Source organism: Schistocerca nitens, chromosome 4 (assembly GCF_023898315.1).
Source record: "Schistocerca nitens isolate TAMUIC-IGC-003100 chromosome 4, iqSchNite1.1, whole genome shotgun sequence".
In the NCBI taxonomy this organism is placed as follows: Eukaryota; Metazoa; Arthropoda; class Insecta; order Orthoptera; family Acrididae; genus Schistocerca; species Schistocerca nitens.
In genome coordinates, this window is record NC_064617.1 from 172,872,524 (window position 1) to 172,900,035 (window position 27,512).

At 40.2% G+C, this 27,512-nt stretch overlaps 1 protein-coding gene across 1 annotated transcript in view; it reads left to right on the forward strand.

The window, feature by feature from the left end:
* LOC126251426 (melanotransferrin) overlaps window positions 1-27,512 on the forward strand; it is a 149,031-nt gene that overhangs the window by 22,381 nt on the left and 99,138 nt on the right. The window contains exons 3-4 of the mRNA XM_049951842.1: window positions 7,699-7,831; window positions 25,576-25,718. Coding sequence (XP_049807799.1) covers window positions 7,699-7,831; window positions 25,576-25,718 — 276 coding nt within the window. The remainder of the gene's footprint in view (window positions 1-7,698; window positions 7,832-25,575; window positions 25,719-27,512) is intronic.

A 27,512-nucleotide genomic window follows, 5' to 3' on the forward strand; every position in this document is an offset into this window, starting at 1 on the left:
CTCCGTGCAATTAACTAGCAATGAACTTACAAGGGAACCTCCCCATCCCACCCCCTTCAGATTTAGTTATAAGTTGGCACAGTGGATAGGCCTTGAAAAACTGAACAAAGATCAATCGCGAAAACAGGAAGAAGTTGTATGGAACTATGAAAAAATAAGCAAAATATACAAACTGAGTAGTCCATGTGCAACACAAGCAACATCAAGGAGCGCGTAAGCGTAGTATCGCCGTGGGCCCGTGATTAGCGTGAGCAGGTACGGAGCGAGAGGTCCTTAGTTCAAATCGTCCCTCGAGTGAAAATTTTACTTTCTTTATTTTTGCAAAGTTATGATCTGTCCGTACATTCATTGACATCACTGTTCACTGTAATAAGTTTAGTGTCTGTGTTTTGCGACCGCACCACAAAACCGTGCGATTAGTAGACGAAAGGACGTGCCTCTCCAATGGGAACCGAAAACATTTGATCGCAAGGTCATAGGTCAACCGATTCCTCCACAGAAAAACACGTCTGATATATTCTATACGACAACGGTGATGGCATGTGCGTCACATGACAGGAATTTGTTGTCGACCCACCTAACTTGTACACTTGACAAATGGGTAAAAAGATACTTCTACCTTGCCCGATTTAGGTTTCTTTGTGGATGTGATAATCGCTCCCAAAAAACTGATGAAAAAATAATAGTTTGTCACGTAAACTGAAAATAAAAAATTAAACTTTTCACTTGGGGGAAGACTTGAACCAAGGACCTCCCGTTCCGCAGCTGCTCACGCTAACCACGGGACCACGATGCTCCGGTGCCTATACTATCCTTGATGTTGCCTATCTTACACATGGACTACTCAGTTTATATATTTTGCTCATTTTTTCGTATTTCCACACAACTTCTTCCTGTTTTCTCGATTGACGTGCATTCAGTTTTTCAAGGCCTATCCACTGTGCCAACTTATAACTAAATCTGAGGGGGGTGCGATGGGGAGGTTCCCTTGTTAGTACACAACAACTGTCAGCTCTCTTTAATAAACATCATATCTGTCACAGTGTCATCCTAACTTGATACAAGTGCACTAATTGCATGTGCCCACTTGAAATGAACAAATAAAATGAAAAAAAGGCGAGCCCAAAGGACTTGCTGCCTTTCAAGTAAGCAGTATACTCATTACTTTGAATCATATAAAGTAGCACATATCAACCAGAAAAGCAGCTTCACAACATAAAGTTCAAAAATCAAAAAGACTTTTTTAAAGACTAAATATTTTTCTGTAATTCACATAATATTCTTCAAATCAATAAGTGTGTTGTATTATACACTTCCTAAAGTACCAATGTTCTGCCTCAGGGTTCACGCTATCTCCTCACCAAATTTTATCAAAATTGGTTCAGCAGGTTCACAATAATAAATTCCAATGTCATGCATAATACAACAGTTCTTCATGCATCTCACTGTTTTTCACATTATATATCCTGCATGATCTGTTGTACAATGATATAATTTTGTAGGTAAATTCCGAGGTGTATGTGAGTACTGTGTGCAAAATGTGTTGCAAATACAGTTAGTAGTGAGAAGTAATAAATAATTAAAACGTCATGGCTGATCAAAAATGAACAAGGAAAATGTCGTTAACTTTTCCTTTCATCATTACACGGAGGGAGGGGGGGGGGTTAGTGAGAAAATGTTATGTAACAATTGGAAGTTACATGTTTAGATGTAAAGTTTATTGCAAGTCACTAAGTGATCTCGTTCTCAAATACTGGGTGAATAAAATCTGAGTATTCATTAATCATGGCATCCACTTCTTATTCAACCCCACTCTGACCTCTTTGATAGATAGGTGGTTCTTATCCCTACAGTGGTTCTCTCCTGACAGTAAGACCAAGTTCGGTTGAAATTGGTTTTGGAGGAGGAGTTTTGTGTGTGTGTGTGTGTGTGTGTGTGTGTGTGTGTGTGTGTGTGTGTAAGACGATGTATAATTGCTTTTTTCTATAATCCAATTTTGACCAAATATAACCTATACGGTGTCCCTAGCTTAACTAAAGTTGTCAGTGAAACCTCTAATAATCTGTGTAGTAGTTTTGTATATTATTATGTTCAGACAGACAAGAAAGTTTTAATAAAACTTAAAATAATGTTATCTTTAAGTTCTTTTGCTTAGAATCATGTAAATAGATTCATCACTTTTTGATGGATTGGCTTTCTGTAAATTAATTGACAAAGTTTTAATTACACCTGTAGTATTATTATTTGTAGTACTTGCTGTAATTCTGCATAGTAAAGTTGTTTGTACCAGTTTCACAAACTTTTAACTAGAGGCATCTCAAAATTATTATTAACTTTGAACAAAAATAAGTCACAGCGTATTTCCACTTAAAAATTCATGATTTACGTTGAGTAGTGATGGGTCCTATGTGAATCAAATGTGGTGTTGTCAGCATGGTTGGAGTCCACAGACTGTAGGTCACCCTGTAGCTATCTGGGTGAGTCAGCTCAAAGTTCGGAGTAACCTAGTAAAGTGCTATAGCATTCAGACCAGTCTTCAGATTGATAACAGCTTCACCTTTATGTTATTGTCATTGATGAATGCAACATGACATCACTATAGATGAATAGTAAGTCTTCTTCAATTTAATTTTCCACTGAGAGTTCTTACGAAGAAGATTTTTTATTATGGTTAATAATTTACATAGATCATTGTGACAAAGGGGCTTCCTGTTGTGTGGTTGCTGGTTATTCTACATCAGAGGTTCCCAAACTTTTGTTTGTCATGCCCCCCTTCTACCGAAAAGAAAACTTCTGTGCCCCCCTAAAAAAATATAGAGATTTTTATTAATTATCAAGAAACTATTGAAAAATTTGTGATGGTGACGTCATGTAACATGGTGGGCTGTTAATGTATCGAGTCGCAGTTATTACGTCATCAGTCTAGTCTAGTGATTATAAGCCACTCCTAAAGTAAAGAAAGTCCTTGGTAAACAAGGAAAAATATTTGCGACCTTTGCAGTTTAGTGGATGCGGGCCATTATTCTAAGTTGAGTATAGCTTATTACTTTCACTCATTATCAAAAATAGTCACTCAGTCATGGTGTTAACGAACTTCACTGATTTGTACGCCTATAGCGCTCCCCATTGTCATTGCACATAAGTTGGCATTTATGTCAACGACGACAGTTACCGAACGGCAACAAACACGCAGTTCTCAGAACCAGACAAAAAATAAAAAATAAGTTTTATGAAATAATTTTGCAGACTACACTGAACTCTAAAAAATATGAATAAAACAACTTCCTTACCTTGATTACATTCCCTTGCTGCACACCATTTCTACACCAGTATACGATTTTAGATATTGAGATAGGATTGCGGGAAGTGGGACGCCAAACGATTGCATTTAGCACCATAATCTATCATTAATACCTGCACATTCATTTTTGTTAAAGTATCGATATTAAAAATAAATATTAGGTTTATACCGCTAACTCCACCCGCGCCCCCCTTGCAACATCATCATGCTCCCCCCCCCCCTCCAGGGGGGCACGCCCACCAGTTTGGGAACCTCTGTTCTACATCATCTCTCTGTTGGCTAGCTCGTCTTTGCTTCTCATAAATGTGAATATACTGCCGCCGCATTATGTTGTTAGCTATGCACTCCACATGAATCAGATCAATTACAGTTACATTATTTATTTGTAATGCAACACTATATTTTTACATGAATGCTATAGCATGTTGATTAATATTAGCATTAATATTTGACCTTTCCAAATACGTGTATAAGAGATTGTTGTTAGTTGTAACAGGTGTCTAGGTCACTTCTGTTGGAGACACTTACTTTTTCTTGTTTCTTTCTTTTTTTTCAACACTGTATCCTGTCTATGTAATATCCTATTAATATATCTAAAAACAAAGATGATGTGACTTACCAAACGAAAGTGCTGGCAGGTCGATAGACACACAAACAAACACAAACATACACACAAAATTCAAGCTTTCACAACCAACGGTTGCTTCATCAGGAAAGAGGGAAGGAGAGGGAAAGACGAAAGGATGAGGGTTTTAAGGGAGAGGGTAAGGAGTCATTTCAATCCCGGGAGCGGAAAGACTTACCTTAGGGGGAAAAAAGGATAGGTATACACTCGCACACACACCCATATCCAACCGCACATACACAGACACAAGCAGACATTTGTAAAGGCAAAGAGTTTCAACCACATTAATATCCTATTAATGTGCACTACTTCTGTTTCTCTCTCTTTTTTATAACAATAACAGAAATTCTTGAGTGGAACCATATGTAAAACAAGGTAAAGGCAAATACACACCTATAGCAGACTGATGTGTGGCACATAGATACATGTAAAATAAAATGGTATTCACACTTGCTTTTGAGCTCTTGCTCTTTTTTTCTACCAAAAGTACACACATTCACACACATGAACACCCCTGCAGCTGCGGAGAGACTTATTATTGATTATTAGTTATTAGGAGCAGTGGCGTGGGCTAATGGAGGTGGGAATGGGTGGGAAAGGATGCACGATGGTAGGAGGAGGTAGTGGGATAGTGCGAGGCATGTTTTTGGACAGATGACTCAGTGACTGCTCAACAACATGAAAGGAGTTCAGGTGGTAGAGCATATAAAAGATGTATAACAAGGAAGGAGGGGAAGGAAGGATGTAAAGGAGAAGAAGGTGGTGATGAAGTGAGGGCAGCTAGGGGAGAGAGAAAGGCAGAGGGGTGGAAATGGGGGGGAGGGGTGGGGGGCGGGGGGTTGAGAGAGAGAGAGAGAGAGAGAGAGAGAGAGAGAGAGAGAGAGGATACCTGCATGGGTGTGGGTGGAGTAGTAGTAGTAGTAGTAATAATGGTGGTGGGAGAAGGAAGTTCATGATCTGCATAGGGAAGGAGTGGTGTTGACAGAAGAGAAGAAGTAGATAAGGACAGGCAGTGGGAAACAGGTTAGTGCAGATTTAGGCCAAGTGGATTGTGAGAGCACAGGATATTTTGGAAAGACATTTCCCAATTGCGTAGTTCTGAGAAACTTTTGCTGATCGGAAATATCCCTGTGGCCCACATAGTGGATCAGCTGTTGAAGTCATATGTGTTCTGGTGTGCAGATGTTCAGCAGCTGATGGTCAAGTCAGCAGTTAGCCACAGTTTGGTGGTGGCCAGTTATGTGAATAGACGATTGGTTTCTTGTCATGCCAATCGAATGGTATACAGTAATTGCAGCATAGCTGGTATACAACATGGCTGCCTTAGGAAATGCCTGTTGACTGCAGTGGGAGATGGTGGGATGGGGCATGGGACAGGTCTTGCGCCAGGGAATGACCCATATGATGCAGGATTGGGAGCAGTACTGGAATAAGGATGGACAAAGATATTCTTTAGGTTGGGTGATATAGACAGGATTTTGGGTAGGATATCCCACATCTCAGGGTGCGGGATGATAGGTACTCGAAGCCGTGGTGAAGGATGTGACTGAGCACTTTAAGTACAGAGTTATACTGGATGATCAGAGATGTGCTGGTCAGTGGCTGATTAACTGGTTTACAGGTGTTAAAGGAGGAGCTTTCCCAGGAGAATTGCTTCTGGATGTGCTGGATAATATATTGTCTGTCAGTAAAGGCTCAGGTAAGGTTATTGATATATTTCGACAACTCCTGCTTTCCACAGCAGGTGTAGTTTCCATATGTGGCAAGGCTGTGCGAAAGAGACTTTTTGAGATGGAGCAGGTGATAGCTGACAAAGTGGAGGTACTGTCAGTGGCTGCTCCACTTGATATGAACAGATATATTCTTGGATTCATCTGAGAGGTGCACATCAACATCTAGGAAGGTGGCTTGTGTTGGGAAGGTCAGGGTGAATCTGATTTGTGAGTAGGTGTTGATGTTATGGAGAAAAGAGCAAAAGTTGACCTTGCCGCAAGTGTAGATCATTAAAATGCTATCAGTGAATCTGAACCAGATAAGAGGTTGAAACCTCTTATCTGGTTGACTGGATAGGAAGGAGTTCTGGAGATGGCCCATCAGTAAGTTGGTATAGAATGGTGCTCTGCAAGTACTCATGACAGTACCACAAATTTGACTTTCGAATGTGAATCAATTGTGGGTCGAATGTAGTTGGCTAGGAAGATTAGAAAGAGGTGGTGAGCTTGGTATTAAGATGATGATGGGAAAGGCTGTGGGCATGGAAGTTGTTGGTGTATAAGCATGTCACATCCACAATGACCAACAGTGAGTCTGGTGGTAATGGAGAGGAACTTTGAAAAGGTGTTGAAGGAAGTGAGCAGTGTCTTGAATGTGAGATGGGAGATTACGGACTTAAGTTTGGAGATGTTTGTCAACAAAGGCAGAGATCTGATCTGTGGGAGCATAGCACCCTGCCACAATGGGACGACCAATAGGAGACCTGTGGGGTTGGGTTTGTGGAGTGGGTAAAAGATAAGAGTGAGGGGGGAGGGAGGTGTTGGTGTGAGGAGGGAGCTGCTTGGAGCTCATGTTAAAGAGCTGCTTAAAGCTCTTATTGAACTTCTGGGTTAGGATCATTGCCGTAAGTTTGTGTGCAGAGATATCAGAAAGTTGGCAGAGACCCACAGCCGCACAGCCACTGTGATTCATGAACACTGAGGTGGAGGTGTTGTTTGCAGGAAGGATAAGATCTGGATTGGTCTTCGGTTGAGGATAACTGTGTTTCATAGGAATGATTTACACTCATTGGGAAGGGATTTAGTAAAGAAAGGTAAGGTTAAGTTAGAATTAAGGAAGTCCTTAAAGATTACCAGGGAATGAATGGATTGAAGGAAAGGAGGATCGCAGTTAGAAGTAGGTTGGAACTGTTTTAAAACAAGATTTTATGTGGGTTTTGGTTGAGTGTTGCCAGTGGGGTGCATGGTGAAGCAGTGTTTCCACAGCAGAGAATGGGTAAAGGGAATAAGGTCCTTAACAAGTACAGCATGGTTGAACTTAGGTTTGGGAAAATGGTGAGACCTTTTGAAAGTACTGTGATGGCTGTGGGGGTTCTGTAAATGTCTGACAGAAAGGTAAACAGTAGTGTTATGGGATGGGTGTTCAAGAACAGTGTGCTTCATATACAGTGGAGGAAGTTTTGGGGATGTGGAAGGTGGATTAAGTCAGCCAGACAGGCTAGGGAACTATGAGGAGTTGATTGGGGGCAGGGATGGAGGGCTGTTGGATCAGGGTAGTAAGCTATTTCTTGCCTCTAGGTAATCCCACATGGGCATAAGACAGGAGTAGCTGGGACAGGTTCCTCAGATAGTGCTGGAAATGCTGTTCTGACTTTTGAGGACAAGAGTTTCTGTTGCAATGACTGTATTCCAGAAGTTGTGATCACAGAGTAAAAGGAATAGTGACTGTCAGTCATAGTGTGAGCGCTCTTTTGTTTCCCTTTTTAAAAAATCCGCCAAATTTAATATTGATCACCGCAGTAATCATTTCTATTGCACATCCCTAAATACCAAGTACACCATTAAGCTTTCAGAATATTGGTAACACTTCCTCTGCCAAAAATATGTCCCCCATTCTACCAGTAGTGGCAACATATATTTGATAGATAGTGCATCATTTCATTTGTCTTAAACCTTGTCTTTTTGGGTGTCACAGTGAAACTCACTAATCTTAATACCACAATTTACGGCATTGTGTTACAAATAAAGACTGGATTTACATGTCTGAACATTTCTTCCAGGCTTTTAGCAGAGAGGAGTGTATGACACTGTTGGATGAAGAAAAGGCAGATATTATTAGTCTTGATGCAGGTGAAGTCTTCATTGGTGGCCGGTATCACAGTCTTGTTCCTATAATGCAAGAAGTTCATAAAGGTTTGTGATATTGAACATATTACTTTTAAAACATGATGTTACTGTGTGAAGACACTTGTAAGCTTTTCTTGAAGTTTTGTAATATGTTGCAGTATTGTATCCAGAAACAAACTTGTTTAAGTGAGGTGTTGCTACTTATTGATTGAGTTGCCTAGTATGAAAGTTCTGCTCTGATTTCTGCTAATTGTGTGAATAAAATATAAGGGGCGTTCAAAAAGAAACGAGCTGGAGGCATAATTACATAATAACATACAGTACCTGTATGTTAGAAGTATTGACCCTGGCTGTTGAGACACTTGTCCCACTGTGACACAAGGTGGTGAATGGCTGTCTCATAAAATTCCCGGGACTGCCATGTTGACCAGTTGTGCACATACACCTGGACGTTATCGTCTGAGGTGATATTGTTTGCCCCCCAGAGCCTTCTTTAAGGGGAACAGAAATGGCGTAATCACAGGGAGAGAGGTCCAGCTGTATGGAGGGTAGCCGAGAACTTCCCATTTGAATTTCTGCAGGAGTGCTGTGACTTTGTTGGCCGTTTGAGGCTTTGTGTTGTCGTGAAGCAGAATGACCCCACGGGTGAGATTGCCTGGTCATTTTGATTTGATCGCTTGGTGAAGGGTGGTCAAGGTTTGTGAGTAATGCTGGGCATTCACTGTTGTCTCATGCTGCAGGAAGTGGATCAGAAGGGGTCCATCTAGGTCAAAGAAGAACGTCAGCATAACCTTTCCTGCACTCATGTGAATGGCCTTGGTCTTTTTTGGTAGTGGTGACCCTGGATGCTTCCACTGGAGACTTTGTCGTTTTGATTGTGGTTCGAAGTGATGACACCGTGACTCATCTCCAGCCACCACTCGTGCCAGGAACGCATTCTCTTTCCGAGCATAGCGCTGCAGATGAGCGGGACAGTGGGCCATTTGACTTGCTTCCTGGTGTGGTTGAAGACTGGGAGGCACCCATTGGGCACACACTTTGCGCATGTGCAGTCGTTCCTGCTTGATGGTGTGAACACTTCCAACACTCAACCTGACCACGGCCACTACGGTTTTCATCATTTCTCGACGGTCCTGGGTAATGAGTGCATCCACCAGCTGGACGATGTCATGGGTAATGCAGTGTGGTGCTCCAGACCGTGCATCATTGGCTAACGACACCCGTCTTTCCCTTAAGGGGATACGGAATCACCTATCCCCGCAATGTTAATATATGCCTACTATAGGGAACATTTTCTCACAAACTACTGGAGACAGAGAGGTAAAAATTTTACTGTATGTGCATTCATATGTTACAACAATACTGAAACAACAGTTTATTGTCAAAGTATTTTCTTACAGAGATATTGTACATTTATTTTTAAGTAAATTTTTTCCATCGCTTTTTACTAGACTATCACCCCTAAGTCTTTTGTAAATCAAGTAATTAAAAAATCGTTGTTTCAGTATGTAATAGGGACCTATGTCACTACGTCATAAAAATTTCAGACTTCTAGGTTGACCAGTACCTGAGATAATGTTCCTAGATGAAGTAAAAAGTAAACTTACGGGAAACGGAGAAAGAAGATTAAAACATTCCTGATCCGTAGCTAATACCCCCTTCACAGTCTTCATAATCATCTTCAAGTCTTCTTTTGGCACCCCTCTGCACCTGTCTTGCTTTTTTCACTAATGTCTTGATTATATTATCAGCATGCCTTAGTCTGTGCTGATCTAAAAAGAACATAGCACGTACCGTACGGGAACCAACACACATACCCAACTTTTGAAGGACCTGGCATTTAGTTATATTTCCAAGATTGAAGGTTGCCACAGCATCATACACACCAAAATGTAGTGTATTAATTCCGACAAACACTGTTTTTGGGAGACGATGCCATATCACACTATTCAAGCACTCGTTGGGGTTCTGCGTTTTTCCGTGAAGACATTTCATCAGAAGACTTCTGTCAGCCAGATCTCTGAAAATGGGCTTTATTTCTGCCATGATGGCTGATGGTAGACTGTGGTGGTGAATGTATTTCTCTCCTGTTGTTAGTCCCCTATTGTATTTACACCAGCTGTTTTCACCTTTGGGGCACAAACCATGTTGTGGATGCTCATCCGTGGATGCGGTGTGGAAATATAAAGCCCATATAGCTCTCCTCATTTCTTCAAGATTGCCTGTATTTTGCCTGATTGCAAGGCCATAGCAGTTCTGAATGTGGTCTATTATGGAATCAGTCAATCTTCCTCTGCCATCCAAGGTTTTCCCATCATCTAGTTTTTTCCCTTTCATAACTGATTTTAACCTTCTCAGCCTGGCACCCATTCTCTTCTGCACATGTCCTATACATTCAAGTTTGCTTATATTTACACTGTTCCCATATGGTTTGCTTTCCAAAACTTCTTTGAATGCTTTAGAGTCACCATCTCCCAGATATTTGACATAGCGAACATTATACCACTGTGAAGAGCGATGAAAAATTTTCTTCACCCCAGCAACCTCCATGCCACCACTACTACCATAATAATTAGCAATACAGTCATCACTGTGTTCATTTTTCAGCCTGCCTGTGCACCTACAGTATTTAGACATTATTGCAACATCAATAACCTTGCCAGTATCAACACTAGTTGCTGTTACAACACCATTGTTGGAGGTGTGGCCCCTTTTCTGCCACGTGCCATCAAACGCCACTGTGAGGTCACGACTGCCGTCATTTTCTTCCACTGCTTCTTCCACAGCAACCTGCATTGACTTCTGTGCTACATCTTCAACTGCAGATCCTAGTACATAATTGTAAGCTTCAAACTTTGAAGGTGCACTTGGAAGATTTAGAATACCACATAGCATATCACCAGCTGCTTTGCCCTTACCAATTGCTCGCAATCCATAAACTAACCTAATATTTACACTATAAAGTTCAGTTTTCTTGTATCCATTATTTACAGTTACTGAAACCGAACTTGGAAACTTACAGCTGTATTTACAAACACTGCATATTAAATTAAACTGGGCAGCCAGGCCAACATGGGATTCTACTTTCAGAGAAACATTTCCATGACATTTTTTGCAGCACAAACTGTTTTCAAGAGCTTCACACAATATATTCGTATCAATGAGTTCAAAAACTTCATTCCCTCTATCAAGTAAATTATATTTCTCTTCCAAATCTCTTAGTTTTTTATGAGAAGCACTGTTTTCATTTGGTGTAAGTTCGTTCGGCAAATCAGTAATAAGTGGATTCACATTTTCCAACAGTGATGATGATGAACTGCTTTGCTTTGCTAATGAATCATTATTTCTTTTCTTTTGCCAGTTCACATGCTTTTTAAATACTTTTGCTTTAGCTCTAGGCATTTTCACTGCGAAAAATGAAGCACTAAATACGAAATAACTCAACAACAACTTCTTTCTTATATCACACTGTTTACAAAACAGTCCCGCCACAAAGTCAAAGAGTAACTTGAGGAAACCAGAGAGAAACATTTTCGGGCAACTAGTGTATAAATAGTCGCTGGAAACCGGGATATTTGAATTCATGTCACTTTAAAGGTACTGCCAAAAAGTTCATGGTCAGCCACGAGAGACGTGTATAACTAAAGCGCAATACCCGATCTCACAAATATATAAAAATAAAATAGTTATAATTGTAGTAGAGCTATGTATGATACGTCATTTTAAAGAGGAAACATGGCAGAATATAATACGCCAATAAAAAAAATTCGATTTTTTAACCCAAAATCCGATTCCGTATCCCCTTAAGTGCTTGTGCCATGCCTTGACTCTTGCAAGGGACATGCAGTGTTCACCGTACACATGTGACATTTGTCGATGAATGTCCATTCCTCCTACTCCATCCGCTGTCAGAAAACGAATGCCACCTCTTTGCTTTTCCGTTTCCACCTCCGTGTCCCTGTTTACAATGTGACTGGCAGTGTTGGATGCTTGATAAATGCTGCTGCTAGCTCTGTATACTAATGTGACATGCATACATGCCCTCTAGTGATGGGCTGTGAACTTCCACGCTCTGGGTGGAACCACACCTTATTACACACGCCACAATATTACCCTCCTGTCACCGGTTTGTCCACCAGACTCCGGCTAATTTGTTTTCGAACACCCCTTATAATATTTTCATATGACACATTAATTTAATTAGAGAAACTACATACAATGTGTAGAATTAGCACATGCACTTTAATCAAACTTTTCAGCAAATAATACTTGATTGCTAAATGAAGAGACACCTATTTTCTCCCTCTATCCAGCAGAATTTGTTATTTTGTGTACCCAAGTGCATTTATAGAAACAACCGTGTATCATATCTCAAAAGAAAGGAATAGTTGGAAAAAGATGATAAAAAAAGACACTGATATTTTTTCAACATTTCACTAACTCCAGAATGTTGAGGTGCAAGCCTTTCTTTATACATGGGGATAGGCAGTAGTCAGTGAGTGTAGAACAGTAGGGCAAGGGTGCAGCACAGTAGAGGAAGGGTGTTTAAAACTTCTCAGTTAAAGTTCCTAATAATCTGTACAGATGCAGATCTCTGATTTTCATGTCCTTGATTCTGAATTTTGTGTCTCAGCTTTGAAAGTGATTGACAGCACTTCCAGATGTTATTGACATTATGGCTTCATGAATTTAACCGAAGGCACACACATGTGGCTCAAACACACACTTTTCATGACCTGATGTGCAGATAGAGTTTGTTTGAAGTTTTTTAATTCAATTAATTTGAGTGACAGTACTGTCTATATTGCTGTGTGGGCTTCACATTGATTTAAGCACATTTCATCAAAGTTTGTATTTTGCCATTCTGTATTCTGAAATTGAAACACTGGTTGCAATTTACATGTAACAGCTTGAAATATTTTAATTGCCGTATAAATTTGCTATCTACAAAGAGGAAGCAACTTTGGCCCCTGTGTAAATATATCTGTGCATAGTGTTTTATAGGCAAAAGTTTATCACTTCAGGCAGTTATATTTCCTATCCATGTGGCACTCACTTTTTAGACACTCATCACTTTTTTGGTTGCTTCCATAGTGCTAGAAGGAATGGAGAAATCATCTGCTACATGTCTTACTGTAGAGAATGAAAAGTAATTATTCTTGTTTCTTCTTCTTTTTCTTCTTCTTCTTAATATTATTTTTACAATAGCCCTAATCAGCAAGACTGTACTGACAGGATGGTGAGATAGGACACTGGCAGGGGTGCAAACACAGACGGGACACAAAAAGTGAGCATAAAAAAAATAATAAAAAAAAAAACTAAGAAAGAAAGATGATGATAGAATTAACTGGGAAAAGTACATGAACACCCCCCCCCCCCCCTCACAGAGGCGCATAACTTTTTTGTGAGTACATGCTCAGCCATCTCAGGGCCCCACCCTTTGCAGCATTACTGGCCTTCTGTGCCGTAAGCTTATACTTCCGCTATCCTTGCCCCCTTTGCATCTCCGTCAGGTGATTTTCTTGTTGCAGACCCTACTTAGACCTGATTTGTGATTGGGACTCAAGTTTCCATTTACTGCATTTTCTACCACTTCTCATTAAGTAAACATGTGGTCCCCGTTGTTGGGTTTGTCCTGCAAACAATTTTCAGAATTCTCCAGAAGTGGGGACATTCAGGGGATGTAGCCCAATGCAGTGTATGCTCTACCTTTGTGCCTGTCCGTCTTTGTACCTTTTCCTTCAATAAGGCAATGTACTCAAAATTCAGCATGGTAGCCATCCCATTGTGGAGTGGTCATCATGTACCTGCATGATGGTAGCCCCTTCACCAAGCAGGGACCGCACTGTTGGTGCCTGAGCTGAAAACTTCCCATGTCTGCCAAGGAGTATGTGCTCATCGTGACTGTGGTATGGGAACTCTGAGCAACAGATTACTAGCCAGGCAGCTGTTGCTTAGAGCTGCTGACACCTGTGGGGATAGCCCCGTCCAGAATGGGAATAGCCCCGTTCACAATATGTGGCACCATGGCAGATGAGCCACAGATGAAGTGGATGAGGTTATTTCCCGCTGGTGTCCATAAGGCCTCAGCAGTTTCTAAGAAAGGACAGTCTTCTTTTAATCCTTTGACTGCTGTTGATGAGTTTACTCATTGTGCTGCCTGCCGCTGCGTGGGTGCTGATGCCGAGTTTAGTCGCGGCCACTGGTTTTGCCCTGAGCGGTGTTGACGAGCTAAGTCACACCCGTTTGCCTGCCCCTGAGCGCTGATGATGAGTGTAGATGCAACACATCTGAGTGATGATGACGAGATAAGCCGCACAGCAGACTTCCTGTCCCATGTCTCACTGGCCTTTCGCAGTTCTTGCTGCTAGCTAGGCATTTGATTCTTTGTCTGTTGCGAGCCTAGGCTTCTCACGATAGTTCACTGTTCATCTTAATTTACATCGGTGTTCTTCATGTCCTGTATTTTACAAAGAAATTGGCAAGACGACATGTGTCCATTGAGAAAGAAATTACGGAGATTCTACAAGGGGCGACAGCAAGGATGAACTGCTTGATTTTTGATGAAAGTGATAGCTCTTCCATAGAATTGGAAAGCTGTGGTCATAAACCATTCATGTCAGCAGAGTTGTCAGTGCAGTCTCATGTTTCAACAAGAGATGTTAGTTGTTCTGAATCTGAAGAATCAGAAAGTTATAGTGAAACGCCTATGAAGAAATTACGTCCTGATGATAAATTTGACTGGAAAGAAGATGATTTTTGGCCAGTTAATCATGCATTTGATGATACACTACTGGGACAAGTGTTTCAAATAGGAAATGAGCCAAGTATTCTGTCAGTTTTCATTTTACAGAAGAACTGATGAAATATACAGGGTGGTCCATTGATACTGACCGGGCCAAATATCTCACGAAATAAGCATCAAACGAAAAAACTACAAAGAACGAAACTCGTCTAGCTTGAAGGGGGAAACCAGATGGCACTATGGTTGGCCCGCTAGATGGCACTGCCATAGGTCAAATGGATATCAACTGCGTTTTTTAAAATAGGAACCCTCATTATTTTATTACATATTCGTGTAGTACCTAAAGAAATATGAATGTTTTAGTTGGACCACTTTTTTCGCTTTGTGATAGATGGCACTGTAATAGTCACAAACGTATAAGTACGTGGTATCACATAACATTCTGCCAGTGTGGATGGTATTTACTTCGTGATACATTACCCGTTTTTAAAGTGGGCCGTTTACCAATTGCGGAAAAGGTCGATATCGTGTTGATGTATGGCTATTGTGATCAAAATGCCCAACGGGCGTGTGCTATGTATGCTGCTCGGTATCCTGGACGACATCATCCAAGTATCCAGACCATTCGCCAGATAGTTACATTATTTAAGGAAACAGGAAGTGTTCAGCCACGTGAAACTTCAACAATGACCTGCAACAAATGATGATGCCCAAGTAGGTGTTTCAGCTGCTGTCGTGGCTAATCTGCACATCAGTAGCAGACATATTGCGTGAGAATTGGGAATCTCAAAAACGTCGGTGTTGAGAATGTTACACCAACATCGGTTGCACCCCTACCCTATGCACCAGGAATTGCATGGCAACAACTTTGGACGTCGTGTACAGTTCTGACACTGGGCACAAGAGAAATTACGGGACGATGACAGATTTTTTGGATGCTTTCTATTTAGTGACGAAGTGTCATTCACCAACAGCGGCAACGTAAACTGTCACAATATGCACTATTGGTCAATGGAAAATCCATGATGACTGTGACAGGTGGAACATCAGTGACCTCAGCGGGTTAATGTATGGTGTGGCATTATGGGAGGAAGGATAATTGGCCCCCATTTTATCGATGGCAATCTAAATGGTACAATGTATGCTGATTTGCTAGATAATGTTCTACCGATGTTACTACAAGATGTTTCACTGCATGACAGAATGGCGATGTTCTTCCAACATGATGGATGTGTGGCACATAGCTTGCGTGCAGTTGAAGCAGTATTGAATAGCATATTTCATGACAGATGGATTGGTCGGCGAAGCACCGTACCATGGCCCGCACATTCACCGGATCTGACGTCCCGGGATTTCTTTCTGTGGGGAAAGTTGAAGGATATTTGCTATTGTGATCCACCGACATCGCCTGACAACATGTGTCAGTGCATTGTCAATGCATGTGCGAACATTACGGAAGGCGAGCTACTCGCTGTAGAGAGGAATGTCGTTACACATATTGCCAAATGCATTGAGATTGACGGACATCATTTTGGGCATTTATTGCGCTAATGTGGTATTTACAGGTAATCACGCTGTAACAGCATGTGTTCTCAGTAATGATAAGTTCACAAAGGTACATGTATCACATTGGAACAACCGAAATAAAATGTTCAAATGTACCTACATTCTGTATTTCAATTTAAAAAATCTACCTGTTACCAACTGTTCATCTAAAATAGTGAGCCATATGTTTGTGACTGTTATAGCACCATCTATCACAAAGCGAAAAAAGTGGTCCAACTAAAACATTCATATTTCTTTATGTACTACACGAATATGTATTAAAAATGGGGGTTCCTGTTTTAAAAAATGCAGTTGATATCTATTTGACCTGTGGTAGCGCCATCTAGCAGGCCAACCATAGCACTGTCTGGTTTCCCCCTTGAAGGTAGACAAGTTTCGTTCTTTTTAGTTTTTTTGTTTGACTCTAATTTCGTGAGATATTTGGCTCCAGTCATGATCAATGGACCACCCTGTATAGCTGACAAAACGAATCGGTTTTATTTGTTCACCAAGGAGAATACTCCAGAATCAGTGCATTCTCGAATATCAAAGTGGGAAGATACTGGACTTGAAGAAATTTATTGTTTTTTGGCTGTTTGTCTTTTGATGCGTCATGTGAAAAAAATGAAAGTTAGCGAATACTGGACCAGAGGTGTTCTTCTAAATATTCCAATTTTTAATTAATGTAAGTGAAGAGACTGCTTTTTTTTAACCTATTAGAATGTCTAATTTCAGTGACAACTCTGCCAATACTAGCAGAGTCATATTATTCAAAATTAGGAACATTTTCGATAAAGTTTGTACAGCTTTCTGTTGTGCATTTAATCCATATCAGCATTGATGAAAGGACTCTTATCTTTCAGACAATTCATTCCATCAAAACAGAGTAGATTCAGAATAAAAACATTTGTTTTGTGATTGTAAGACTGGCTATGTCTTAGATTTCATTGTTTATACAGGGACATCAACAGAAACTGAGTTCCACAGTTTGGGGAAAAGTCGTGACATAGTGGCTACACTTGTAAGGCCTTGTTTAGAATGTAAACTTACCATCTACCTTGATAGTTGGTAATCAAGCCCAGACTTGTTTCCCTAGCTTAACAGCTATGTCCTTAAGAACAGACACAACATAGCTAAAACTTCAGAAGAAACTGAAACTAAGAGCTATTCAGTTTATGTGTACTAATACAGTGCTTGCTATAAAGTGCTGTGGAAGTGTGGCTGTTGACAACATGTAACATGATATGATAGTTGACATGGGAAAGCCTGGCAGGAATAGCAGAGAGAAAATTAAGAAACCACGAGTATTGTAGATTATAACTTGAATATAGGAACAGTAGGCCGTTCTTATATGCTGCTTAGCTCTGTCAGATGTATAAGGAAAACAATGAAGTGGTATAAGAAGTTCTTTTTTCATGTTCTCAATCTTTGTATTTTAAATGCTCATGTCCTACACAGGCTACTAATATGTTGTAAAATGTCAATAGCAGAGTTTCATCTGTCACTGGTAAGAGAACTTTCTGAAACATACGCAGCAGAGTGCAGAAAAGCTGGCAGGGGAAGGTGTTCTGATGATTATCCTGTAAGGGTTGTGGGAAGGCATTTTCCAAACATTGTAACAAGTGAGCATTCCAAGAAAAGTACAGTAACGTGTAGATGCATTGTTTGCTGGAAACAGAAAGTGCGTCGAGAAAGCAAGTATGAAAGTGAAACATGCAAGGTACTATTGTGTGTTGTACCCTGTTTTGAAAGTTACAACACGAAAACGAATTACTAACTGCAGCACGGAATGAATCAACAATGCTATCAGAAAAAAACTTCGAAAACGAAAAAAGAAATTATAAAAAAGTAAAAAACAAAATAGAAAGATTCTTTTAACTTTGTCAGTCCTGATCGAAAACCTGGATCAAAAAGAAGGATGGAAAATATATTCACAGAGTATAAAAGGTACTCCTAAATTTGCAGTTAATGACTTTGAATCTTCTCTATAAGTGAATTTAATGAGCTAACAAAAAGATAGAGACTTCACAGCTTTCAAATATTGGAAAATCTGTTGAGTACTTAATGTGCAACAAGTAAAAGTATAGCACAAGAAAAACGATCTGTTTCAGACAGTCATTTCCAGCAATTCCAAATTATGACAGCACTTCCAAACTAAAGAAAAAAAATACATATGCTAATAAAAATAAAGCTTTCAATTTATATATCTGCTAAGGACAGCTGCATCTGTGCCTGGATGGAAAACTTTACACAGTGTATCTATTACGGGTAAAGAATCTGACTGCGAATGACTAAGCACTCAGTTTGTTGTATTCTCAGAAACAAATACTAAACCATTTGAAATTTCCAAATGAATCAGAAAATGAATTTAATGAAGTGAAATAAAATTTGTTCTTGCCTTTGCTCACAGAAAATTCCGATGTTGTAGTGCAATCTGAAATATGATCTGTGTGTTGCTTTCTCCTATAAATGACATAATAAGACATTTTGAACAAGAAAAACACCTTACAGTAATCTGTAATCTAAGGCTTATTTGATTCGTTCTTGAGTTAGTACAGTGAGGAACGCAAGGAGAAAAGCAGATGTTATAAACGGGTATGCAAGAAAAAATAGTAAACTATTGGGGTAAATGTAACGAATTGTGTCACTTTCAACATAAGCTACAAAAATCGTGTAAAAAAACTACAAGAAAGATATAATTCTTAGTGATGGAAAATAGTTTAACGATTCAATCTGATTTTGCGGTAATTCATCTGCAGAGAAACTATGTAGTTAGACCATTTATTTTGTATCAGCTGTGAGAGTGCACAGTGCTTTGTCTGGAGTCGTTATCACTCCAGAAATATTCGGCACAGGGACGTGTGGGGCAGTGCGGATTGCTCCGGTCCAGGCGGCGGCTCGAGGAATGGGCACAAGCACAGGTAGCTGGATTATGCTCCAGGCTGCAGCACTCAGGGTGCCAAGCAAGTGGTGTGCCTCCAGCAGTCAAAGGGTTAATGCAGAGAGATATGGCCCTAAAATGTTCCCTTCTCTAGCTGTGCCTTGGGAGGAACGTAGGGCTAAGGGGCAAGCAGAGAAATACTTCCCCCAATACTTAGTTTGCACGAGGACTTATGGGGATTCCGTCTTGGCCATGAAGCCTTTATTCTTTGTAGAAACTACAGAGGACAAGTTTGAGGAAGCTTCAGCCATCTCCAAAATGAAGAGTGGGTCAATTTTGATCAAAACAGCATCTCGTGCCGAGTCATGGGCACTGCTCGCTTGTAACGAGCTAGGTGATGTACCGGTGACTGTCACTCCCTATAAAAGTCATAGTACAGTTAAGTGCATAATTTTCCACAGACATTTGCTCTCACAGTCTTATGATGAACTACACATCAACTTGGAGCGATGGGGTGTTCACTTTGTCTGGCATGTACATAGGGGGCCAAAGGACGATAGGATCATTATCAGTGTCTTCATCTTGGCCTTTGAGGTCCGTTCATTGTGTAAAAAGGTTGTATCTTTGCCTTTACGTATGCCTGCTTGTGTCTGTATATGTACGGATGGATATGTGTGTGCGTGCGCGCGCGCGAGTGTATAACTGTCCTTTTTTCCCCCTAAGGTAAGTCTTTCCACTCCCGGGATTGGAATGACTCCTTGCCCTCTCCCTTAAAACCCATATCCTTTTGTCTTTCCCTCTCCTTCCCTCTTTCCTGATGAAGCAACCATGGGTTGCGAAAGCTTGAATTTTGTGTGTGTGTTTGTGTTTGTGTTTGTTAGTGTCTCTATCAACATACCAACGCTTTCGTTTGGTAAGTTACATCATCTTTGTTTTTAGATATATTTTTCCCATGTGGAATGTTTCCCTCTATTATATAAATATATAGTAGTATATAATGTGAAACTTGGTGCATGTATTCATTATACAATGTGGGGCAGAATGGACTCCCATCATATCTTGCATTATTCCAGCCATGACATCTACAATTGCCTTCTTAAGAGCTTCCGATGTCTGTGGTCAAACTGTTTGAAGTATCCCCAAACAAAAAAATCAAAGGGGCTCAAATCTGGGGAGCGAAGGGGGGCCATGGAACATCTCCTTGTAAGGAGATCAGGAGGCCGGGAACTGTTCTTGCAGAATTTGTCATGAACAATGGGGAGTAAGAAACCAAAAGGCTTCTGTGTCATACTCCTCACCATACTCTTCCATTTTGGAGAGTAAAAATTTCTCCACCATCTCACAATAGTGCACAGAATTCACATTAACAGTTGTACCTCAAGCTTCAAAAAAGTAAGACTCAGTAATGCCTCTGGAGGACACAGGGCTGTGCAGAGGTATTTGATTAAGTTCACGATTGTTTTCAGTCACCCAGTAACGAAAATTTTGCTTATTTACTGAGTCGGATAGGTGAAAATTCTCTTCATCACTAGACCACAGAGTAGTGTCAGGTTACAAAGAGGCTAAGATTGCACTGCAAGCGTTGGTACATTTTACTCAGCCTACTTTACTAAGTTCTTGAACAACCATCAACTTGTAGGAGTGTAACTGAAGGTCAGAGTGTAAAATCCGTCTTACTGTTTTGAACGATATTCCAAGAGCAAAAGCATGTTTCCATACAGAGCACAATGGAGACTGTTCAGTGGACACTCGCACTACCATGACATTTTCAGGTGTCCTCACGCTTTTAGGTTGGCCAGATGGTTTTCTAGGAACTGCACGTCCTGTCATCCTAACACTAGTAAATTATTTCCTAATGGTTTTAACATCAGGAACCCTGTCATGATGATTCAGACCAAACCGCCTATGAAAAGCCCTCTGCATCACCACCACACTATCATTGTTTTTGATAATAGTTGTTGTTGTTGTTGTTGTTGTTGTTACTACATGGATATTCATAATGCACTGCTGTGTGCAGCTCAGATGAAGCGAATATACTGTACACCCTGTTCCTGTTGTAACTGGGCGTTTTAGGCAAGAGAGCATGTGACAGTGCAGCACTTCTAAGGATGCTGGCTTGTATGCTTATTTCTACTTCCTCTGTCTGTTTCTTGGGCGTAAACATGATGGTGATGTCACCCTGGCCAGGTCTTTGGTTCGCTTTCTCAGACAGTACATGTTGGTGACAATGCCATTTACACAATCTGAAAAACATGGGACAAGCTTTTTTCCAATCTGTTGTTCATGATACTTGTACCTGTTCGATAAAAAAAACTTCATACTGAATCCATCATTTCTCTGCAGAGTGCATTGTTTATCTTATGAAGGAAGGAAAGTGTCATATAATATCACACACAAGTAATATAATCACAATTTTGCTATTGACTTATTAGCTCTCCACGTTGTATATTCACGCTACGAATATAACACACACATTAATGATTTACTCCAAGAATTATTTTGATTGTTATAATCTTGTGTTAACTATTGAATGTGAATCATAAACTAAAATTTTATTCTTTATTTGGATTTAGTGAATGCTTTGATAAATAGTTTGAAAAAGTTGTGCACCACTTGCATATCTGTTGTGAATGTGTGTGGCCTTAGATACACTGTGATGTTGACTGTAGGTCTGGACAATGGATTGGAGAATCCTGGTCCGATACTGCACTGCCCTCATCTGTACTTGACACCTGACTAAAACACGACTGGCTCACCCCCCTCTGAACCTGTGGGACTGCCTGCCTGAGATGTGCTTTGGTACCTGACTCTCAACGCTCTGCTATGATGATCATAAGAGTCTGACAAATCCTGAACTTGTTGGTGAAGGAACCCAATGCTATTCATTAAGGTTCCATTTCAAATGTTCTGTAGCGCAGTTCTTTGTACACTATGTTGCCGAGGGAGGGGGGGGGGATTTGAATTGTTGTTCATAATGAGTGCCTGGGTGCCCAGAGACCAAATTGTTTGTACGGAGACCATTATATACTTTCTGGATAGAATATATCTCCCAGTTGCCTCTGGAAAGGCAGCAAGCAATTCTGTTAAATTCTCCTCAGGATAGAGTGCAGATGTTATAATGTGGAAATCAGCCACAAGTATAGACAAAAGAGCCTGAGGGGTGAAAGCAGAGTAGAGAAACAAGACCCACCTCCCTCTTGCATGTCTAGAAGCTTATATCTGTGTTCTGTGCTCCTGCAAATGGCTAGAAGCTTATATCTGTGTTCTGTGCTTCTGCGAAAGGAGTACTGACATAACACTCACAGTGATCGCCAATCCCACCTAGTGTTGTCAGGGTTGCACTCGAGCCCTGTGATGGACTAGGATTAGTCTCTTCACCAACTTCACAATAAGGAAAGGAAACAACCAGGAACCCACAACACAAAGGATTCAGTAACAGCTACAGTACAATTGTTTGCTGAGGTTGGTAGCACTATAAATGTGGTAGTTCAGACTCTATCGGTGTCTCATGCAAATATTGTTCAGAACACCTCTCTCCTTCTCCCCCCCCCCCCCCCCCCCCCTGCCCTCGCACTTAAAAGTGCTACTGTACGAAGTGTCTGAAAAAAGTAATGACAGTGATAAAACTGTGAGTGAGCTGGCAATGCTGTGTTCTTTTACTTGTGTAGATCAGTGTGTTCATGCCTTGCAGATGCTTAGTCTGAGTTTCAGCTCCATACAGCTAGAATGTGTTTTTTGAGTGACATCAGTGAAGTCATATTTATGTTGTGTGTTATGAAAATGGAGCTGTGGAATTTAGAGCAATCTTATGCCATCAGGTTTTCTGTTAAACTAGGGGAATCTGCGAGTGTGGCCTTTGAAATGTTGAAACAGCTTATGGGAAGATTCGTTATCAAGAGCACAAGTTTTTTGCTGGTACAAATCATTTTTGGAAGGCTGAGAGCACGTTGAAGATGAACCTCAGTCAGGGGGGCCTTCAACTTCAGAAAATGTTGAACATGTGTGAGCTCTTGTGAAATCAGACCGACATTTAACAATAAGGATGATGGGTGGCCTGTTAAACTTAAAACACTTTCACTATACATCGGATTTTGCCCAAAGTTTTGCACATGCAAAAGGTTTGTGCCAAAATGGTGCCAAAAAACTTCACAACTGAGCACAAGGGCAATTGAAGAAATGCATATGTTGATCTTCATGAGAGGATTGCCAGTGACCCCAAATGGTTCGTTCATGTGATCACAGCTGATGGATCCTGGATTTTTGAGTGTGATTCTGAGACAGAGAGACAAAGTGAGGAGGGGCACACTGAGACATTTCCTCCACCAAAAAAAGCAAAAATTAGCAAACCATAGGTCAAAACAATTCTGACTTGACAGTATAGTAGGGTCAATGTGCATAAAGAATTTGTTCCTCTGGGACAATCTGTCTACCAAGTGTTTTGCAAAGATGTCCTTGAAAGCCCCAGGAAAAGGGTGAATCGAATGAGACTAGACATTGCAGACAAGTTGATGCTGCATCATGACAACGCCCCGTGTCACACTACCACTTCCATCACCCCCCCCCCCCCCCCCACCACACACACACACACACACACACACACACATTCCCTTGATAGGAAACCATGTGACTTACTTCTTGTCCTAAATTGAAAAAGTCTTAAAATGACATTCAAAAGGAGAACATTCAAAGGAATGTGACTGACACTTTCAAGGTCCTACCAGTTGGAGCCTTTTAACACTGCTGCTAAGACTGGGAACAATGAATATGCCACCGATGTATAACTGCTGAAGGGAACTACTTTGTAGGGGACAATATTATTGTTTGGGAAAAAAAAAAGCTTTTGTAGATAATTTTCTCACACTCCTCATAAAGTGTCTGCATAATACAAACAAGCCATAATTTGTACAGTGATGAACAGCCAGTGTTGTTGACAGTGGTGACCCTACAAGATTGATCATTAATATTTCTTGCCTAATGATAGTAGTCAAATGTTCAGACGATGTGACCATGGTATAAACCAATTTGGTGGGAAACTTCCTGTGTTGACAACATTTTCAACCATGAAGTGGCAGTGCATGCATAGTCTAAGCTTCAAATGGCCCTTTGAGGCATGTCACCTGCCTGTCATTTTATTTATTTTTCTGATTTATGAGCCTGTAGATTCATAAAGGCAGTCCAGTTTTGACTGAGGTTACTTTATATTTAAACTCTTCTCCTGAACCATATGTCTGACCATTTTCACCAACTTTGTGTGGTTGTTTGCATTAAAAGGTGCCATGATCACAACTTGTCAATGTGAAGATGATTTATCCATAAGCCAACATGGTGCAATAGCTGTATCAGCTGGCACTAATCTTATTGTGAAGATCTGTGAAAGAAAATGTCGGGAGTATATGGATGGAAAATTATGTGACTAAAGGATGAAACCTATAGTGGTCATTCTGTGCTCTTATTGCAAGTTTTTGTAGAGGCCAAATAGTGTTGCTGTTGCTTATTTCTAAAATCAGAATTGTTAAATTTTGTTCCAATACTCTTTGAGTTCTCAGAATTATTCAAAGAAATTCATTCCTTTTTTCCTTTTCTTTATTCCTTTATTTTTGACTTGCAAATGACATGGATTTGGACGTATTAGAAGCTGAACTCTATTGGGGAAGCTGAAAAATGTAACACAGTGAAGGTGAGCACAGTTTAGTGACATATTTTAAAGGCATAGATACTAGTTTCTGATTTTTTCTGTAGTTTGTTTGCATTAGTCATCCTAATCTTTATTACATGTTCTGATTTACATTTCAATTGTAGTCTGTGCACGTAATAATTCCCATCCTTTTATCTGATGGAACTTTGACTGGCAATTCAGCGTATGTAGTGACTGTGCAGCAGAAAATGCTGTTTCTTTGTCAGTTATAATGTTAAAGACTAAACTTATGCCTTTTCAGCTATTAAATAAAAGATTGTTACTCCCTCACTTGTTGTATGTGTTTACCATTGTTTAGCGTTTTGTTCCAGTTGTGAGAATATGTTGGTACTTGTCATGGCTTGCATTTTAATTCTTGCTTCATGGAAGGCAAATACTGTTACCTTTTGTGTAGAATTTCTTTGTCCTGCAGTCGTAATTAGAATACAAATTTCCCTGTAAAAGCTAGAGTTGGTGATGTGTATTCAGTTGAATTGGATGCAATTCATAATGATCTCCCTCCTTCCCTCCCACTCCCCTTCCCCCTCCCACTCCCCTTCCCCCTCCAACTCCCCTTCCCCCTCCCACTCCCCTTCCCCCTCCCACTCCCTTCATTTCTCCTTTCTCCAGAAAACTGCCTATGTATATAGCTCAGTTGTAAAGTAGCACTCTTGCTATCTCTTGTTTAGTGTGTTTGGGGTGTTGAGGGTATTTAGAGGTAAACATTTTCATATAACTTTGTATTAACAAATTACCATGCCCAGATCTATTGAGAATACAAATAAAAAGCAGTGCAGAACAAGCACACAATCTTGATTAAAAATCAATTAAAGCAGTGATACAAGTAAAGTGTTTCTTAGTCATTTATCCATTCTAAGCAGTATTACACTTTTCATCCAATCCTTAAATGAGGGAAGCAATTTATTAACACAATTTGACACAATTAAAAATGTGTACTTCTGCAGATGGTCAGTTATTCTACTATGCTGTGGCTGTGGTGAAACGTGGGAACATGTCTGATGTGCACAGTCTGAATGCTCTACGTGGCAAGCGTGCCTGCTTTGGGAGTGTTGGAACGATGGCAGGCTGGGTTATACCTGTTTATACCGTGAGTATAAAATAAAAAAGCAAAAAATGTTTGTTCGTCATACTATTTGTATGTGATGTCTATGTAGCTACTATCCTGGTATCCAAATGTCAGTGTATAGATTACTGCCATTAGCCTCATACTTTGATCAAAAGTCATTCTGGGATTTTTAAAATTTGTTTTTACTATCCCCCTCCCCCCAAGCAGTAGTTAATAACAGTTGTTTTGGAAGATTTTAGCACTTCATTGAGTATTGTTTTAGTAGTGTTTGCCCATGTCTGTAGAATTAATTTCTGTTTCTAACTCTTATTTCATGTGTTAAATAATTTGGTTGTCCAATTTTTTGAGAAAAAGTTAATAACCCAGAGAGTTGGTTAATCATAAAATATTTTGCACTTTTTTATTGTGGCTTCCACATCTCAGAGATGTCTGAGCATTTGATTCTATTTTAAACTCTTAGGTCTATTAGTACATGTTAGTGCCAATTTTACAGTCATAAGGGTTGTCTGAAATGTAACTGCACGTAACATTAAGAATTCAATTTTAGGTTTACGGATAAAATTCCATGTCCATGTCAAATGTCTTGGGATCCAAACATTTCTAGCCCACAAATTTCAATACTGTGTGAGAAGAAGCTTCTTGAGTGATAGGTGACAAAATACTGCAGTGACATTTTAAAATTTTGGACCATGTTTGAAGTACTTCATTTCTTGGAATAATTATTGTAAAGTTGCAAAACATGGAAAGATGGTCGAAAAGTTTGCATTGTGTTCATTCTGTAAGTTTCATGTTGTTTGATTCATTATTTTTGCTCAAAATAGTACAAAAGTTGTCAGTAAATTTAATTAGTACAAAATTTCTCCAGAGTTTCTGAAACTGATTCTCTTTACATTGTTGGTTGAGTGAGCTCTTATTTTTGTGAACTTGGTGTTTTACTTTTGGTGCTATATATATATATTAGAAGGAAAAAGGTTTACTGCAAAAATCAATTATTTTTAAACACTTGTATCTCACTAAAAAGGCTACATCTCTCATAGTATTGAAATGTGAGGCCTAGAAATTTGTATACCTTCCTTTGTCATTTAGCGAACCTGCTCAGCAAACTTGAACAAAATCGTAAAGTCAACTGCCGAATTTCTCTAAAAACTAGACCATTTGGCATGGGATCATCCCGTTTATCTTACAGGACTGTATTTTAATGTACAGAAAGTTCTGGTTGAAAATAACAAATTATTTAGGATAAACGAGACGACTCACTGAAAGGCAGAAGTGCTATGTTGTCGACAGACACACAAGCAAAAGGTACAGAGCTTTACTAACTTCTGGAATGAAATTCCTTTCTCAAGCCATAGAAGACACAACACACACACACACACACACACACACACACACACACACACACACACATATATTATTGGGTGGTGGTATTGTGAGTTACCTTAGGTTTAGGCCAGGGAGGTTACAGGAGTAAAGGATTTACCGTAAGGATAGCTCCCATCTGCACAGCTCAGAGAAGCTGGTGGTGGTGGGGAGGATTCAGATGGCATGGGTTGTGAAGCAGCCATTGAAATTTAGCATATTGTGCTCTACTGCATGTTGCGCCACTGTGTGGTGCACCTTGCTTTTGACAACAGTTTGACGGTGGCCATTCATTATGGTTGACAGCTGGTTGGTTGTCATACCAATGTAAAACACTGTGCAGTGGTTGCAGTAGAGCTGGTATATAATGTGGCTGCTTTCACAGGTGACCCAGCCTCTGATGGGGTAGGATAAGTCTGTGACAGAACTGCAGTAGGAGGTGCTCGGTGGGTGGAT